At 41.6% G+C, this 16,687-nt stretch overlaps 3 protein-coding genes across 3 annotated transcripts; all 3 read left to right on the top strand.

The window, feature by feature from the left end:
- The first annotated feature begins 1,542 nt into the window (after positions 1-1,542).
- LOC108414258 (histone H2A-like) lies at positions 1,543-2,033 on the top strand. The gene has a single exon (XM_017687089.2). It carries the CDS (start codon positions 1,556-1,558, stop codon positions 1,940-1,942), a length of 387 nt encoding a protein of 128 aa, XP_017542578.1. The 5' UTR covers positions 1,543-1,555; the 3' UTR covers positions 1,943-2,033.
- A 5,488-nt stretch (positions 2,034-7,521) lies between these two features.
- On the top strand, positions 7,522-7,956 carry LOC108412167 (histone H1-like). Its single transcript, XM_037531884.1, has one exon. It carries the CDS (start codon positions 7,522-7,524, stop codon positions 7,954-7,956), a length of 435 nt encoding a protein of 144 aa, XP_037387781.1.
- A 645-nt stretch (positions 7,957-8,601) lies between these two features.
- Positions 8,602-8,988, top strand: LOC108414279 (histone H2A-like). Its single transcript, XM_017687112.1, has one exon. It carries the CDS (start codon positions 8,602-8,604, stop codon positions 8,986-8,988), a length of 387 nt encoding a protein of 128 aa, XP_017542601.1.
- Positions 8,989-16,687: the final 7,699 nt, after the last annotated feature.

Here is a 16,687-nt window from a genome sequence, read left to right on the forward strand (position 1 = left end):
TCATATCTTCATGTAATTTTAGAAAGTTATTGCTCATCCATTGATGACCATTAATCGTGGACAGAAAGAGTGGTCGTTGTGAGGAGTATGTAATTTGTCTTAGTGTCCTGAAACTCAGTAGATAAGAATGAGCGGGAAAGAGAAGGAAAGAGAACAAAGGGATATCTGGGGGGATAGGCTGGGGGTTGTAGAAATGTTGATGAATGTGGATTTTGTATCTGAAAATGTGTTTGTATTGAAATAATATTCCTTATTAAAGTTTGTTATAAAAAGGCGGAGCTTAGTTACGTTTGAATACCAGAGGCTAAATAAGATGGTGCTGGATGGTCCTCGTCATTTTTCAGCGTTACTTGAAGAAAAGAAGCATGCCCCCCAAGTCCGCCCCGAAGAAGGGGTCCAAGAAAGCCATGACCAAGGTGGTTGGCAAAGGAGGTAAGAAGCGCAGAAAGTCCAGGAAGGAGAGCTACGCTATCTACGTATATAAGGTACTGAAGCAGGTCCACCCCGACACCGGTATTTCCTCCAAGGCGATGGGCATCATGACGTTCGTTAACGATATTTTCGAGCGTATCACCGGTGAGTCGTCCCGTTTGGCTCATTACAACAAACGGTCCACCATCACGTCCAGGGAGATCCAGACCGCCGTTTGCCTGCTTCTTCCTGGTGAGCTGGCCAAGCACGCCGTGTCCGAGGGTACCAAGGCCGTCACAAAGTACACCAGCTCCAAGTAGAGAAGACAGCCAGACTTCATCAAACCCAACGGCTCTTTTTAGAGCCATCCACGGTTTCGCTTAAAGAGCTTTTTTTGTTCTGTGTATGTGGATGACCACGATTTAGCTTAGGTGGGGAGAAAGTTTCTGTACGTCTGTCAAAAGCTCTCACTGTTGCTGTTGTGCCGGTAACTGGACACTTAAATACGTTGGGTGGCGGGAACATATACATAACGGGTATATGTGTATTAAAATATATAATGCACGTAATTTGTGTACAAAGACTGTTTTCTTACAAACCTTGTTCTGTGTGTGTTTGTGCATTTAAGGCCTTTAAGCATGGAGTTAGAAGATGAATCCAAGCTTAACAGGAATAGCTCGATTTCCCTTCGCACAGCACATGCAAACTCATTGCTAATCAGAAGTGAATTTAGAGGAAAATGCAGGGCTCAACAGAATAATCCAGTTCTGTGTTTACATGGATGAAAATAGGAGCGGAATGGGACAGAAAACGGCCGTGAATAAGTTTCTTTCTTTGCCTCTTTGTCTTCCTCCTCTTTCCTTTTTGTAACAAACTTTTTTAAGGAATATTATTTCAATACAAACACATTTTCAGATACAAAATCCACATTCATCAAAATTTCTACAGTATTATTTACATTAGAAACATTCCCTCTCACACACACAGGAGGCAGAACGACCCTAGACGTTGCCGGCGCGGATTGGTTGTGGGAGGCCGTCACATTTCAGCCAATAGAAACGCAGCTGCTTTGTCTATAAGAAGGGCACTCGGGACGCGAAACTTTTCATTTCGGTTGTGTTTGACCAACTAGATTGAAGTCAAAATGAGTGGAAGAGGTAAGACAGGCGGTAAAACCAGGGCAAAGGCCAAGACTCGCTCCTCCCGTGCTGGCTTGCAGTTCCCCGTGGGCCGTGTGCACAGACTTCTGCGTAAAGGCAACTATGCTGAGCGCGTTGGCGCCGGCGCTCCCGTCTACTTGGCCGCCGTGCTGGAGTATCTGACCGCTGAGATCCTCGAGTTGGCCGGTAACGCCGCCCGCGACAACAAGAAGACCCGTATTATCCCTCGTCACCTGCAGTTGGCCGTTCGTAACGACGAGGAGCTCAACAAACTGCTCGGAGGAGTGACCATCGCTCAGGGTGGCGTTCTGCCCAACATTCAAGCCGTCCTGTTGCCCAAGAAGACCGAGAAGGCGGCCAAGAGCAAATAAACTGGTTTTCTTATTGATTCGTAAACAACCAAAGGCTCTTTTAAGAGCCACCCACCTCAGCGACGAAAGTGCATTTTTTTTTTTTTTTTTTTTTTTTTTTTAAAACCTCCCCATCAACAAAATAACGTGGCCGCTTTGCTCAAACACAAAGTGTGGAAAAAGAGGAATGTCCGTATAACGGTGCGGTTAAGGTGAAATAACGGGTGCAAAAGAACGAAGAAAAAATAAAATATCGTTACACGCCGTGAGTAAAGAAAAATAATGCTAATTAGATCAATAATGCAGAAGCCACAGCGATGGGGCGACTTTTAGTTTGAAAATGTTGGCGCGAAAGAAGACGCAAGTGCACGAAATGGTACAGCTTCACACAGTTGTGGCACCCATGAAGCTACTTGAAATATTCTCCCCTCTTCTCTTCTGTTGTTCAGGCGGGTTAAGGTGAAATAGCAGCGGTATAAGCAACAGAATATCAGAATATTACACACCATGTGTTGGGAAGGAAAAACAATGCTTATTAGTTCGGCTGTAATACAGAAGCCAGCCACGGATTTGGGGCAGCGCCCTGTGTTTTGAAAATATTGGTGAGACAGAAGACGCCCAATAGCGTTTAAGTGAGGCGTGGACTGCCGTTCAATGGGAGGCGGGCACCTCCAAGACGCCCAATGGGCGGAGAGCAGCTCCAGTGCATAAAAGCGCCGTGTTGCGCACACGAGTTCATTCTGTTTCTTGAAGAAAAAGGTAGAGTTCGGCATCATGGCAAGAACCAAGCAGACCGCTCGTAAATCCACCGGTGGTAAAGCCCCGAGGAAACAGCTGGCAACTAAGGCTGCTCGTAAGAGCGCTCCCGCCACTGGCGGCGTCAAGAAGCCTCACCGTTACAGGCCTGGCACTGTAGCTCTCCGGGAGATCCGCCGTTATCAGAAGTCTACAGAGTTGCTGATCCGCAAGCTGCCCTTCCAGCGCCTGGTGCGGGAGATCGCTCAGGACTTCAAGACCGATCTCCGCTTCCAGAGCTCTGCCGTCATGGCCCTGCAGGAGGCTAGCGAGGCGTACCTGGTGGGTCTGTTCGAGGACACTAACTTGTGCGCTATCCACGCCAAGAGAGTCACCATCATGCCTAAAGACATCCAGCTGGCCCGCCGTATCCGCGGAGAGCGCGCTTAAATTGGGCTTCTCTGCAAAAACACCCCAAAGGCTCTTTTAAGAGCCGCCTAACTGTTTGTCCAAAGGAGCGAGTCTTTTTGCGAACTCCGAGCTCTCGAAACTGCTCTGATGTAATGAATATTTCTTGCTCTGTGTATCCGTAGTTCCGCTTGCCACGCTCCATTTAAAACTGGTAATGTAACTTTGCGGTTTTAAATGTGTATATAGGAAGCGATATGTATGAACAACAAAAGCCCATGGTATATACATACAATATGGGTATATGGTATTAGCATGAGGACGTGAAAGGGAAGTTCTTTGATTTTATGAATACAAGTCATTGTGTGCACATCCATTTTACCTGTTTACCTACAACTACTTTTCATGGGGGGTGTGTGTTTCTACATTCAATGGCCTTCCAGAGTGGAGTCAGAAGAGATGTATGTTGTGTGGGAAAAGAGAGCTATAGACCTAAATAAACATTATATAGGACCAAAAATAATGGTTATTGGGCATGTACTGCAGAGAGATGCTGTAGGTAGATTAAGCTCAGCCAGTCCATATGCTGGTGAAAGAGAGAGCACAGTTTAACTTACTCAATGCTGAAACTCGTTCATTTTTCTCTCCCAGTAGCAGTTCCTTGAATCAGCACACCTGTGATTATGAACTGAAGCAGGCGTTGTGTGGCAGGGAATAGTTAGAATACAGTGTTGTATGTCGTGTTGTGAAAAGCAGAGTTAAGAAACCCTGAATAAGACCTTAAGACTAAAGCATGGATTTAGACGTAGTAGTAGATGTGGTAGTTCTATATCTAGGCATCAGGTCAACAAACAGTACAACTAGGTTTATGACAAGAGTTGGATTCATGTTAAAGTTCGAGTGAGTAGAAGTGAGTTTAGGCCAGAGATGTATGATGAAATGAGAATAATTAAAAGTATATTAGAAAGCCAGGCTTCAGCTCTGTCACATAGAGCCAGGCATTTGGCTCATCATGTAGTTAGAGTAAGTAAAGTTAGTCCTTAGGCTAATGATAAAGCGCCAGTCAGTGCAGGTAAATTAAGAGGTAAGCCTTGTATTAGAGTAAGCAATAGTAGTTTTACTTAGATTTATTACTAAGCCTTTGTCTTCAGAAGAAGTCAGAGTACTCCACAGGTAGCTATGGAGCTAGGCCTCAGGCTAATGATGGCGTTAGTGTTAGAAAGTTATTGGTTAGTCAGGCTCATGGTGAAGTAAGAGTGAGCATTTTAATATTTACACAGGGGCTTTAGGTTAATGGTAATGTTACAATGGGTAGGTTTAAAGCTAGGCCTTCAGCATCTGATCAAGTTAGAGTGAGCAAAAGGAGGTTTACAGCTGGGCCCCAGACTTCTACTGTGGTTATAGTGTGTAATAATAGATGCAGGGCTAAACCTTAGGTTTATTGTGTAGTTAGAGGTAGATCATAGTGACATGATGAAGTTAGAGAAAGTACAAATGAGATTAAGGCTAGGACATAGGCTTATGATGAAGTCAGAGTAAGCAAAAATGGGCTTCCATCTAGGCCCCAGGCTTATGCTGAGGTTAAAGTGTCCTGATCTAGTTGGCATTAATAAACAGAAATAGAGGGCAAGCTATTAGGCCAATGATTGAGCTCTGATGTGAAAGTAAAAGAAGGTGCAGGGCAAGACCTCAAAATGTACAAGGCTGTAAAATTAGTTACAGAAAAAGCCATTAAGCTGGGGATAAAGTTATAGTAAGTGAAAGGAGGCTGACTGTCATGTCTCAGGCTTATAAAATTGTCAAATGAGGAACAGTAGGTTTAGAGTAAGGACTATGCTTTATGTTTGAGTTAGTGAAAAGACATTTATAGCATGCAATTATAGACTTGCGATGAAGTTGGAGAAATTAATTACTGAGCTAGGCTTTCAGCTGATGATGCAGTCTGAGAGACAAAATTTAGCTTTTGTCTGGGCCGGAGTAGAGGTCGTAAAGGTGGATGACTTCAAATATCTTGGGTCAACCATCCAGAGCAATGGACAGTGCAAAAAAGAGGTGAGGAAGAGGGTGCAGGCAGGAGTGGGTGGAGACGGATGTGAGGGCTGATGTGTGACAGAAGGATAGCAGAAAGAGTGAAAGGGAAAGTTTACAAGACAGTAGTGCGTCCTGCTATGATGTATGGTTTTGAGACTGTAGCTCTGTCTAAAAGACAGGAGGCTGAGCTGGAGGTGGCGGAGATGAAGATGCTGAGATTTTCGTTGGGAGTGACAAGGATGGACAAGATTAGAAATGAGCAGATCAGAGGGACAGTGAAGGTGGAGCAGTTTGGAGATAAAGCCAGAGAGGCCAGGTTGAGATGGTTTGGACATGTGTTGAGGAGGAATAGTGGATATATTGGGCAAAGAATGTTGGAGATGGAGCTGCCGGGTAGAAGGAGAAGAGGTAGACCTCAGAGAAGGTTTATGGATGTAGTGAAGGTGGACATGGAGATGGTTGGTGTGAATGAAAGTAGAGGAGGCAATGGCTAGGGCAAGATGGAGGCAGATGATCCGCTGTGGCAACCCCTAAAGGGAGCAGCCTAAACAACAAGAAGAAGTCTGGGCCTCTGGCTCATAATGTAGATAGATTAAGTGATATTAGGTTTATTAGCTCGGCTTTAAGTTGTATGGTGAAGCTAGAGAATCTAAAGGTAGGTTTAGGAAAAGGTCTTGAGCTTATGATGAAATCAGAGTAAGCTTATGTTGTAGTTGAAGTGTATGTCAAAGCCGATTTAGAGTTCGTGAAAGCGAGTTAGTCAGCTGGAAAAGAAGGGATTTTTTTCTTCTTTTGGCTTATGATGAAGTTGGAGTAAGCAAAAGGAGGCTTATAGCTAGGCCTTGTGCCTTTATTGTAGTGAAATACATAAAAAGGGTTTCAGAGCAAGGCCTTAGGTTCATGAAGTTAGAAAAAAGCACAAACCTAAGACCCAGCTGTATAGGACCCGTTACTTACTCTATGTATATTTTAAGTCTAAGACTTGTGATGACGTGTAAGCAAAAGTAACCTTTCAGCTTTGCCTCAGACTCATAATATAAATAGAATAAGAAAGAGCTATAGCGCTAGATCTTAAGTTTATGATTGTAAAAGTCGGTGTAGGTCAAGGCCTTTAGCTTCTGTGCTTAATTATTGATGATTATATATTTAGTTATTATTTCTCACTAGTCAAGTCAACGTTTATTTATATGACAGCACATCAGCAGAGAGCAGGCTCTGTCCCCAGCGGCCTCTGGGTTTACTTTTTATAACAAACGTTATTAAGGGATATTTATTTCAATACAAACACATTTTCAGATACAAAGTACAAGATCCACATTCATCAACATTTCTACAATATTACACAATTGTTCTATTTACAGTAGAAATATACAGCACTGATTAAAAGTCCAGCAGAGTCCAGGGGAACTTTCTCTTTCCTCAAGTGTCTATTGTCCTCAGTCATTTGATCTCACACAGTATTTGTTTATAAACAGTTTCTGAAGGTATTTCACACTGTTCTATAACCATTTTACAGCGCATTTCCCAGATCTTACAATCAACAACACAAACAATAACCAATAAAATTTTAAAACACTTTTGGAAAAAGTTTCATTAAAAATCCCAAACATTACACTTTTAACATTAATGTCCAAATTCAGCCCAATGTACCGTAATTTCCTCCAGATATCTGTTGTTCTCGGACAGTGAATGGAAAGATGTTCAATCGTCTCGTCTTCACTACAGTCAGTCATCGGACACGCTTTAGTTGTGACGTATCAGCTCCATTTCACTACACATCTGACGGGTAGTCTGCCAACTGTCAGGCTATCAGAAATCTGATTTCAGCCACATCACATCTCTGATGTTCTCAGAGACGAGTGTGAATGAAATGTTTTTCAAACAAACTCGTCCTTCAGTGGGAGTTAAATGCTTGTAATGGAAAATTTCTCCATAATCTCTGTCCTGAATGATCTTATAGATCGTTTTATTTGGGGAATTCCTCCAATCAATATTTAACTGTTCATATTTCGATATAAAAACACTATAAACTAACTTGAAAGAAGGGATGTTTTGCCTCGCCCTGCCTTTTTTCTTCTCCCAAGTTTTATTCCCTATCCACTCTGAATTTCTGCTCATAGCCTGAGCTACATTTTTACAAAAGGCTATTTTTAATTTTCTCCCCAGTTCCACCGCACCGAGGCCTCCTTTCTCCCGGGGTTTATATAAAACCTCCCGCTTTGTCACTTCCCTGTTACTCCCCCAAATAAAACGAACGCATATTTTATTTAATCTCATCACACACTTTTCATCTGGAGGGAAAATAGTAGCTAAAAACATGTTTAGACAGAATAAACGTCTTAATCACGGACACCCCTGCTTCACTCCTCTGTCAAAGGTCGCCCGGCCCAAGAAAGCCGGCCCCACCGTTGGCGAGCTCATTGTCAATGCTGTTTCACAGTCTAAGGAGAGGAGCGGCCCTCAAGAAAGCTCTGGCTGGCAGAGGCTACGACGTGGACAAGAACAAATCCCGCGTTAAGATCGCCGTTAAGAGTCTCGTGACGAAGGGCACTCTGGTGCAGACCAAAGGCACCGGCGCCTCGGGCTCCATTAAGCTCAACAAGAAACATGCTGAGCCCAAGAAGAAGACAACAAGGAAAGCGGCGCCAAAATCTAAGAAGGTGGCTGCTAAAAAGCCCGCCGCTGTTAAAAAGCCCAAGAAGGTAGCGGCCCAGACATCGCCGAAGAAAGCCAAGAAGCCGGCGGCCGCCAAGAAAGTCGCCAAATCTCCCAAGAAAGCAAAGAAACCAGTGGCACCAATGAAAGCAGCCAAGAGCCCGAAGAAAGCGAAGGTGGGCAAATCCAAAGCAGCCAAGCCCTAAAAGGCCGCCCCGAAGAAGTAAACGTCGTTTTTTTTCTTCCTGCGTGCTTCTCCAACTCTAAAACGGCTCTTTTAAGAGCCGCCCCACATTTTCCTCTCAGAGAGCACAGTTTTCATTCTTGCTGCACAAAGTCATCGTTAGTCGGCAGTGACTATATTTAGGGAGGCTGTGTTCGACATCAAAATCGAGTTTCCAGTCGTATTTATGTGAATGAGAACAGGAACGTGAATTGGGCAGGAAACGGCGAAAAATCCGACGTACAGACGTTTCTTTCTCTCACACACAGGCAGGAGGACATTTCGGATTATTTGGACGCTGTATCTGACTTCCGAGATCCTGGACCTGGCCGGTAACGCCGCTCGCGACTATTTGCAATTACATGGATGGGATTAGGAGAGGGAATTGTGTAGGACAACAGCGGCAAAACAAGGACACGTTTCTTACTGTCACACACAGGCGGCAACGGGAAGGGAATGGGGAGAAGCGGGGTGAACGGTGGGCGGGCCGTAGAGTTTGACGGCGATAATACGATTGGTTGTTTGATTTCAGCCAATAGAAACGCAGCCGTTATGCCAATATAAAGGGCTTCGGAAGCCTGGACTCTTTATTTCATCGGTGTTCGACGAATTCGACTGAAGCCTAAGGATGAGTGGAAGAGGTAAGACAGGCGGTAAAGCTCGGGCTAAAGCCAAGACTCGCTCCTCCCGTGCTGGCTTGCAGTTCCCCGTGGGCCGTGTACACAGACTTCTGCGCAAAGGCAACTATGCTGAGCGCGTTGGCGCCGGCGCTCCCGTCTACTTGGCCGCCGTGCTGGAGTATCTGACCGCTGAGATCCTCGAGTTGGCCGGTAACGCCGCTCGCGACAACAAGAAGACCCGTATTATCCCTCGTCACCTGCAGTTGGCCGTTCGTAACGACGAGGAGCTCAACAAACTGCTCGGAGGAGTGACCATCGCTCAGGGTGGCGTTCTGCCCAACATCCAGGCCGTCCTGCTGCCCAAGAAGACCGAGAAGGCGGCCAAGAGCAAATAAACCGCAATTCTCTTTTGAATTGTTTTTACCTAAAGGCTCTTTTAAGAGCCACCTATCTTCTTGAAAAATCTGCAGTTTTTCTTTGGTTCCTAGAATAAGGTGGCCACTAATCGGTCACTAATTTCAAGCTCTTGTGTGTGTGAAATAAAGCGACCATCCTCGCATGTGGCGGGACAGCACGTAGAAGTATTTAATACCTCTTTCCACTCGCACATAGAGAACGAATAAAAACGCTACCCTCTACATAACAGCGCGAATCAATATGATATACCATGCCTGTATTAATGAACGGCGTACACATACACGCTTGAAAGGACGAGAAATATTAATATTTTATATCGCCAGCGTTGTATATTACAATGGACATGAAGGCTAAATTTAACAGGAGCTCTCCAAGGCGTCGGGAAAGTGCTGTATTTTGAAAATGCGCGCTAGCAGACGCCCAATAGGGTTTGGCTGACGCGTGGGCGGCCGTCCAATGGGAGTTGGGCACATCCAAGACGCCCAATGAACGAGAGGCAGCTCCAACGTTTAAAATGGCGGTTTGTCCTTGATGGTGCTTGGGCGCCACCGTGTGTTCAAAATGTGAACATACAAGCGTCAAAATAAAAGACTCTTTGGTAAAGTCGTGTTACTGAGTGACTTCCTGAATTACTGGGATTGTGAGGCTCCGGAAATAAAATGGGATTGAAATGACAATAATTTTATAGTAATTATTACAACAAAACCACATCATTTCATACAGTAGATCAGCATCTACAGTAAGGAGTCTGATGGTCTTTCTTGGACTTGCAATTTCACGGTGTGACCATATATATGTATCTGTATGTATATGTATATGTATATATGTATATATATGTATATATATATGTGTGTGTGTGTGTGTGTGTGTGTGTGTGTATACATATATATGTGTGTGTGTATATATGTATGTGTGTGTGTGTGTGTGTGTATGTATGTATATATTTGTGTGTATATATATATATATATATATATATATATATATATATATATATATATGTGTGTGTGTATGTATGTGTATATATATACAATCAATTTGACAATCAATTTTCCATGATGTTGTGCAAATGGAATAGACAACAGGTGGAAATTATTGGCGATTAGCAAGACACACTCAATAAAGGAGTGGTTCTGCAGATGGGGACCACTTCTCAGCACCTATGCTTTCTGCCAGAGAACACCAGGACTGGCAAATTCGCCACTGGCGCCCTGTGCTCTTCACAAATGAAAGCAGGATCACACTGAGCACATGTGACAGACGTGACAGAGTCTGGAGACGCCGTGGAGAGCGATCTGCTGCCTGCAACATCCTTCAGCATGACCGGTTTGGCAGTGGGTCAGTAATGGTGTGGGGTGGCATTTCTTTGGAGGGCCGCACAGCCCTCTATGTGCCTGCCAGAGGTAGCCTGACTGCCATTAGGTACCAAGATGAGATCCTCAGACCCCTTGTGAGACCATATGCTGGTGCGGTTGGCCCTGGGTTCCTCCTACTGCAGGACAATGCTAGACCTCATGTGGCTGCAATGTGTCAGCAATTCCTGCAAGATGAAGGCATTGAATCTATGGACTGGCCCGCCCGTTCCCCAGACCTGAATCCGATTGAGCACATCTGGGACATCATGTCTCGCTCCATCCACCAACATCACATTGCACCACAGACTGTCCAGGAATTGGCGGATGCTTTAGTCCAGGTCTGGGAGGAGATCCCTCAGGAGACCACCCGTCACCTCATCAGGAGCATGCCCAGGCCCAGGCGTTGTAGCGAGGTCATACAGGCACGTGGAGGCCACTCACAATACTGAGCCTCATTTTGACTTGTTTTAAGGACATTACATCAAAGTTGGATCAGCCTGTCGTGTGTTTTTCCATTTTAATTTTGTGTGTGACTCCAAATCCAGGCCTCCATTGGTTAATAAATTTGATTTCCATTGAAGATTTTTGTGTGATTTTGTTGTCAGCACATTCAACTTTGTACAGAACAAAGTATTCAATGAGTATATTTCATTCATTCAGATCTAGGATGTGTTATTTGAGTGTTCCCTTTATTTTTTTGAACAGCGTGTATGTATATATATATATATATATATATATATATATATGTATGTATGTATGTATGTATGTGTATATGTATGTATATGTATATGTATATGTATATGTATATGTATATGTATATGTATGTGTATATGTGTATATGTGTATATGTGTATATGTATATCTAGAAATGTTGAAACATGTCTTTGTCTCATGTTTATCTGCTTCATTCATCATTTCCTGATCCAGTTCCTGGCTTTCAAAACATCAGAGATGTATTTGACCCCAAGGTCACACCGAACACCACGTTGTTCAGCTGGATCAGTTCACACAGTGACTGTTACCTGGAAACACCAGCTGGACTGAGAGAACTGCCGATATGGCTTACAGTCTTACTGCCTCATCCATTGCCTGCTGACTGACATGATAGACATGTTTCTGGAACCAGCAGATCATGTGACCCCTTCTAAGTCTAAATACATTCACCAGCTCATCATCATGTCCTCTGGTAAAAATTTGAAAATAATAATACAGACAGACCATCAAGCCCGAATCAAGGTCAGATATCAGGATAATTTGTTTTGCACATAGATCTTTAATCCAGATCAGGGTGGATTATTATGAGTAGAAAGCTGTATTATGTGTTAAATAATACATAATAATGTGTTAAAGCTGTTTATCTCAGCGTGTTTGTGCGGCTTGTTAAGGTGTGTGACTGGTTAAATATGGCAGTGATTTGTAGGAATCCTGATTCATTCTGTCAGTCACATAAAGGTCTTTACAGGCCAGTAAATCTTCTACATTAGTTTAATGACTTGATTTGTCTTCGTTTCTTGTATATAGAATCAATGCATTGGTGATAAACTGGTCTGTGTTACATTCCCCTCAGATGTATCTTGGGGTAGAAAGGAGGTAATGTGGCTTATGATGGAAGAAGGAAGTGAAGGACACAAACATCAGTATCTGCAATTTCAGTTGGTGCTTTTTATCTTTACTCCCCACTTGTAAATGTGTATGAAACAAGAATAATATTCCCAAAGAAAGAGTGAGAGCCATGATATGATGACCTGTCAATGGCTTGGCATTTAGAATAAACAGGATGAATGTGGAGATGAGATTCAACTAAACACTAATTACATATGAACATTGACCAGGGAGGCAGTCGTGGGCTGGACTTTAGGGAACCAGCCCTTTGACCGGAAGGTTGCCAGTTTGATCCCCTTGGCTGACAGTCCATGACTGAAGTACCCTTAAGCAAGGCACCTACCCCCCAATTGCTCCCCAGGCACAGTGGATAGTAGCTGCCCACTGCTCCGGGCAAGTGTGCTCACTGCCCCCTGGTGTGTATGTGTTCACTAGTGTGCATGTATGTGGGTGTTTCACTGCACGGATGGGTTAAATACAGTGGTCTAATTGCACAGTGTGCAAACACAGTGACAAATAGTTGTAAATTGTAATTCAAATTCTAATTCTGGATGATCCACCCAACAGTAAAGGTGAACTGAGGATGGTGCCAAAGAAATGAAACCAGTAAACCAAACGCTGACCTGCCTGACCAGCTTTGATCCTCATCAATATACAATGAGGGGTACACAGATGGAGGCGGATGATCCGCTGTGGCGACCCCTAAAGGGAGCAGCCGAAAGAAGAAGAAGTCTTTGTAGTGTATTCAATTGAATATAGGTTGAAAAGGATTTGCAAATCATCATATTCTGTTTTTTATTTATGTTTTACACAACCTCCCAACTTCATTGGAATTGGGGTTGTAAGAATAGCTCCATTACTTTGCATTGGAGTCCCTGTAGTTACTGAGTAACAAGACTTTGTATGAGGGAGTTAAACAGCTTACAGTTGTGTTGTAAACAATAGTTGATGCCTTCCTAAATGCACCAATTATTCAACTAAACAGCTTTACCACTTGCCACTTGCCACAACTAAACAGCTTTACCACAGTGTTTCCACTTAATCAAATTTTAAACTGTTCAACTTCAGCTGAAAAGCTCCATTCATTATGTCTCTCTTTTAATGAGTTAACTCATCAAAAAAGAGGGTAAAACTGAGATTGAACATGGGCTGTACAGCAGGACAGATTTACTCGCATTTGTGACTCAGTGATCAGCTCCAAGATAAATATCTATTCACTGCCATGTTTACAATCCTGGAGATTGTCCTCACAAAGGTTTGCTTAAAAGCCATGAGAAATGGACACAGCATTGTATTTCTACATTACAGTAAATTAATCAAAGCTACTGTGGTGAGAAGTCTATGTGCTGGTTTTGGTGTTCAGGACACTATGCTACGACAACGCTAATGTTGCTGTTGGTCAAACTAGTGGCATATAGGTCAAACTAGTCTTTCCATCCATGTTGAAGGAACTACCAGACATGCCAAATGTTCCCCTATAATCCACGCTAAGGCCAAAGAAAATTATTGCCATTCTGTTAAATGGGCAGGCAGAAGTTAGATAATTCCACCGTTTACACCGGATGTGACAAAGCAATGACTCATAGAAAGGTCTATATGAAGTCATTGAGCAATTTCATATGTAAGTAGTTATATAGAAGAATGCATTCATTTCCTGACCAAAGAGCATAAAACATTTTAACACAGAAGTACTCAAAAATAACAGCAGAGTCATAGGACATTAACAATCAGGATGGGCCATACAGTTGGCTCTGTTAAATATAGCCTACTACATACTGCTCGCAAACTGATTGTGCCCTAAAGTAGTAAGCAGTATGTGACAAACATGAATTTCTCCACTACACCAAAGATCCCTGGAAGACATACACTGGCTTCTTATCAAGTGATGTTATTTAAAATAAATAAATAAATAAAAAGCAAAAGGAGAATTCTGATTTCTGAAAGAATATTTAATATTAAAGACGGACTGTTATTTTGTTCACATTTACCATTTGCCATTGTTGAATTCAAAGTATCTGTATTGGTATTAGATTAGATTAGCCTTGGATTGGATTGAATGGAAAAAAATCAGTGTTCAAAGTAGCATACAGTGTATATAAGTATATATACATAAGTATATATTGTATACTGCATGCTACTCATCAGTAGTATGCAATGCAATTTCTATTATTATACGACAAAAGGCATGTGGTGTGCTACCGGAAAGGGGTGCAACTAGACTGCCAACATCACAGACTGAACCAATCAGACCATCTCAAAACCTGCCCCAATTTTCCTCAGCCGCATTACCAAACAGGAAAACAGCAAAAATAAGTTAGTCAACCTGACAGGCAGAAACGGAGCAACCTCCACATCTCTCTTCATGCCTTTCAACTTTTTTTTAAATTGAACTTAATTTAAATTTCATCAAACTATAGAAAAAGTAGAGCATAGAAAACCATAAAATTTACATCAACTTTTTTTTTATAGTCCCACATGTGTCCTTAACCAGTGTATTCATTGTCTTCAGTCTTTACAATTCAGTTTCAATGCTTTTAAAATGGTTTCATTTGGTGACCAACTGTTGACCAACTGACCATTTGACCAACTGTTGGTCAATAGTCATTCTACATATTTTCAAAAGCTTAGATTTACAATACAAAGAACCATCCACAAAAAATAGTTTCTAATATTTTCTTTAAAAATCCCATAAATAGATTTCATATTTCTTTTCCAAGTTCCATAAGTCTCACTTTTTCCCACACTTCTTGAGTGATAACAGTCTAAAAGAGTGCTCTAATGTTTCTTCCTCTTGTCAGTCTGGCATGGGGCACAAGGTTGTCTTAACAAAACAGTTCCACCTTATCACCGCTCTCACTGGAAGTCTTCTGACCGCTATTAACCACGAAGTATCTCTCAGCTTTTCTGATATATTTTTACACAAAAGATTGTTTATACACTCTTTATTTTCATCTCCTATAGGGTTTCTAAAATCTACAATTTTACCATACACTGTATCAACAATTAATATATACATACTTCACTTGGATATAGATTGGGTTAATGACTAATAGTTTATATATTAACAAACTCTCCATACAATAATTTGTAATATGGTACTGATTTTAGCTCGGCCTTTTTTTGTTTCCAATTAGTAATATTTCCAATCCATTCAGCTTGCTGAGAGATACCATTTGCTATAATTTGAGATTTTTGTCTTCATAGAAAAATCTACAGCTCCTAAACCTCCTAATTCTTTCTTTTTATATAATTCTCGTTTAGTTACCTCTCGTGTGGTATCCCATATGAAATTACAACACAACTTATTTATAGATTTCAGCCGTTTATCTGTAGGTGGGAAAACAAGATCAAAAAATGTTTTTATAGTCTTAACTATATTCTAGTCTTGTATCTTAAATTATGATATTTCCATTTATTTGCCTCTTCTTTAATAACATCTTTCTTTCGAATTATGATCAACACAACCTTCATTTATATATATGTATATATATATATATATATATATATATATATATATATATATATATATATATATATATATATATATATATATATATAATCCCCCTAAAACAGGTGCTGAGTATCTGGTAAATTTACTATAAATTTCTTTCCAGGGTCTCCCATCCATACACATTCTGATTACAATACATTAAGCACTGCACCTTAAACCTGTTCGTTCATACTGAAGTGCTCAAATATATGTAACTCTCTTCCAGATTTTACAAAACACATTATCTGCATAGGCAGAAATTACAACTTTTCTTTCTCCTAATTTTACTCCTTCTAGACGTTCATTTCTGATTTTAGTATTCAAAGGACTTATAGCTAAGAGAGCAGCGCTAACTGGACAATCTTGCTGAACACCCCTCAAAACTTCAAAGGGATCTGTTAAGTGTCCTTTTACATTAATCTGTACCTTTTAATTTTGCATATAAACACATGAATTCTCACATTTTCAATACTTCCCATAAATATTTTCATGTCATAATCAAAGGCTTTCTTTTGATCAAGGGCAACCACATAGAAACTCTCTAAACTCTCATACACCAATTCAAATTATTAATGTTCAAATTATCCCACATCACTCTGCCTTTAATAACACGTTTGTTCCTTAGATATTATTGAATCTAACACTACCCTTTCAATGAAGCTGAAATTAGCTTTTGACCATTATCTTGTTTGAATAGCTTCACTATTTAAGATAGAAATGGAAGCTGGCATATAGGAAGCAACTTCAGCCTTGTCAACACTCTGAGCTCTCCGTCATTGAAATGCCTCACTGATGGAAATGCAACTCTTCACCCATGCCTGATCCAAGTATTTCTTTCTCAGTTGTTCTTCAGATCTTCTCCTCTTTAGCTCTTTCTTAGTCATCTCTCTTTCTTGAGAATCTGTGGACTTCAGTACTTAGCACCTCCTCCTCATCCCCATGTCCTGTGTACGAGCATGAGCTCTGATGCTGTTGAATGTTTGTCTCAGTCCGAGACAGTTTGTTTATTTACGTGGGCTGATTTCTTCCAGTGTGTACACAGAACAGACAACTAACAAACCGTGAGGAGATATTTGCTAAATTTGACAGTGTATTCAATTGACATTGCTTACTGGACCTTTCAATATACCCGCCTTCCATCACTTGAGTTTTCTTCTCAAATATAATAATCACTCATAATCATTAAATCGGTTGCATTTTTAGGTTGGAATTCTTGTGGTGAGATTAAATTTA

The sequence above is a fragment of the Pygocentrus nattereri genome, chromosome 20 (genome assembly GCF_015220715.1).
Source record: "Pygocentrus nattereri isolate fPygNat1 chromosome 20, fPygNat1.pri, whole genome shotgun sequence".
NCBI classification, from domain to species: domain Eukaryota; kingdom Metazoa; phylum Chordata; class Actinopteri; order Characiformes; family Serrasalmidae; genus Pygocentrus; species Pygocentrus nattereri.